The sequence below is a fragment of the Tripterygium wilfordii genome, chromosome 20, assembly GCF_013401445.1.
Source record: "Tripterygium wilfordii isolate XIE 37 chromosome 20, ASM1340144v1, whole genome shotgun sequence".
NCBI classification, from domain to species: Eukaryota; Viridiplantae; Streptophyta; class Magnoliopsida; order Celastrales; family Celastraceae; genus Tripterygium; species Tripterygium wilfordii.
This window is the reverse complement of record NC_052251.1, coordinates 7,698,144-7,700,046: the sequence shown is the minus strand read 5'-3', so window position 1 is coordinate 7,700,046 and position 1,903 is coordinate 7,698,144. Positions and strand designations below refer to the sequence as shown.

The 1,903-nt window shown below is 37.5% G+C and overlaps 1 protein-coding gene across 1 annotated transcript; it reads right to left on the bottom strand.

The window, feature by feature from the left end:
• Nucleotides 1-284: 284 nt before the first annotated feature.
• On the bottom strand, nt 285-1,076 carry LOC119987258. Its single transcript, XM_038832122.1, has one exon. The coding sequence runs from the start codon at nt 911-913 to the stop codon at nt 443-445; it is 471 nt and encodes a 156-aa protein (XP_038688050.1). The 5' UTR covers nt 914-1,076; the 3' UTR covers nt 285-442.
• Between the last annotated feature and the right edge of the window lie 827 nt (nt 1,077-1,903).

Genomic DNA, 1,903 nt, shown 5'->3' with positions numbered 1-1,903 from the left:
TATATATAAGCCGTTTCGGATGTCCTAATGAATATACCACCCGCAAAGTGAGGGGTATCACAAGGACCATAATCCGTATAATTCACTTGTTGTACCTCGCATAACTGAGCCTAAAAAAAAACCAAACACTCTTGCCAAACAAAAAATTCACCTACACAATTTTGATTGTTGAGTATATGGTAGCTCCCTTACAAAAGTCCAGCTTGCACTTCACCTAAACCCTAACAATATTTTGACCAAAAAACCAAATGCATCTACACATTCTAACAGTAAGAGTCAAAGCATTAACCCACTAACTAAAGCAACACGTTCACATTTTTTGTTGGCAAACGTACATAGACTTCCCACTATGAACACAAGATCACAAAATATATCTATTTTTATACATCATCACGTAATTATTAAACCACATATTAATTTCGAGATCCTAATTAAATATATATTAGGCACATGAAATACCGATAATAGGAGCAGCCTTGAACCTATCCGACGCCGTTTTCGTCACCAAGCTCGAGTACTCGATCTCCGGTGAAAACAAACCGTAATCAATCTCCGGTACTTCAGGAATAGTCGTAAGTGCCCCTGACTTATCATAAACGACATAGCATGGATCTTGCAGCGACCGCTCTTGCTTATTAGATTTTGAGAAAATAGATTTGATGAGCCGATTCAGCGACCGAGAAATCTTCGACGATTTCTTTGGTATTGGAGGAGGAACGATGTCGAATCGGCGGTCAGAAATATGAGGCATGGACAAGGTTCTGGAAACAATAGCCGAGTCCAGCTGACGCTTCAACGAGTTGAGCTCGAACGAGTCATAGAGTGTGCTCCCACAGTCCCACACCTTACGATGATCCTTCAATGATTCCTGGCTCTGACTCTGGTTCTTGAGTTCCTGTGTTTTCTTTTCCATTTTTTTGGTAGTCTCAGAGATCAGAGAGCTAGAGATTTGGGGGTTGGAGAAAAATGAGACGCGTGAGTTTGTTAGACGATGACAAAGTTGGAAACAAAAAAGGAGGGACAAGCAGGCAGAGCCTTCACGATCCGAACAGATGGACCATTAAATGCACCAATTTTACGTGTGATAACATTGAGAGATGACTTTATTGGGTTTTATTCATAGACTATCATTATAACATTAATTCGAGATTAAGAGTATGACCGTAGAATATTGTGCCTTTTTTTATTTTTTATTTTTAGTTTTTGTGGGGACCATACTCATAACATAATTGAATTCATATTATGTCACCTTAATTATTGAAACCTTTTTTTTTTTAAATAAAAAACTAAAGGATTATCATGAATCATAAATTAACCATGTATAGGTGGATGATGAAGAGATTTGATGTGGACGGCATCATAAAATATCGTGACAGCTTTACGTGGCATACGAAATTGCTGATAATATACACCCGACCCATTAGTTATTGGAGTGATAAGGACGATGTGTATTACCTTTGTGATCAGAGTTCGAATCCCTCTTTCTCATTTAGTCATTTTCTACTGTTGGGTCGAGGAGGATCCTTACTCCGGAATAAAAAGAAAAATAAAATTGCTGGTAACATGGCAATTTTGAGGGATACATAAATGTATATTTTTCTCTAAAAAAAAACAGTAGTCTTTTATGTAATGTGTTGGACTCAGCTGATATAGACCAAATTTAATAACTAATAACAAACCCAATTTCCCAAGAATAATCTCCCACAACTCTAGTAGCCCACAATTAACTCCCAACTATAGCAACCCATAACCAAGTTTTAATAACTTAGTATAGGCCCAACTTTTAGCACCAACGAACAAACAAAATAATAACATTAACATTGATTTTACCTGGGCCAACTGCAGGCGTAGAGAGGACATTTTCAGCTATGAAGATTGTGAATCAGGGATTGCGAAATCGAAT

Excerpts from the sequence above, each read along its gene's own strand:
- LOC119987258 (XM_038832122.1), bottom strand. The coding sequence starts at position 913 with ATGGAAAAGAAAACACAGGAACTCAAGAACCAGAGTCAGAGCCAGGAA.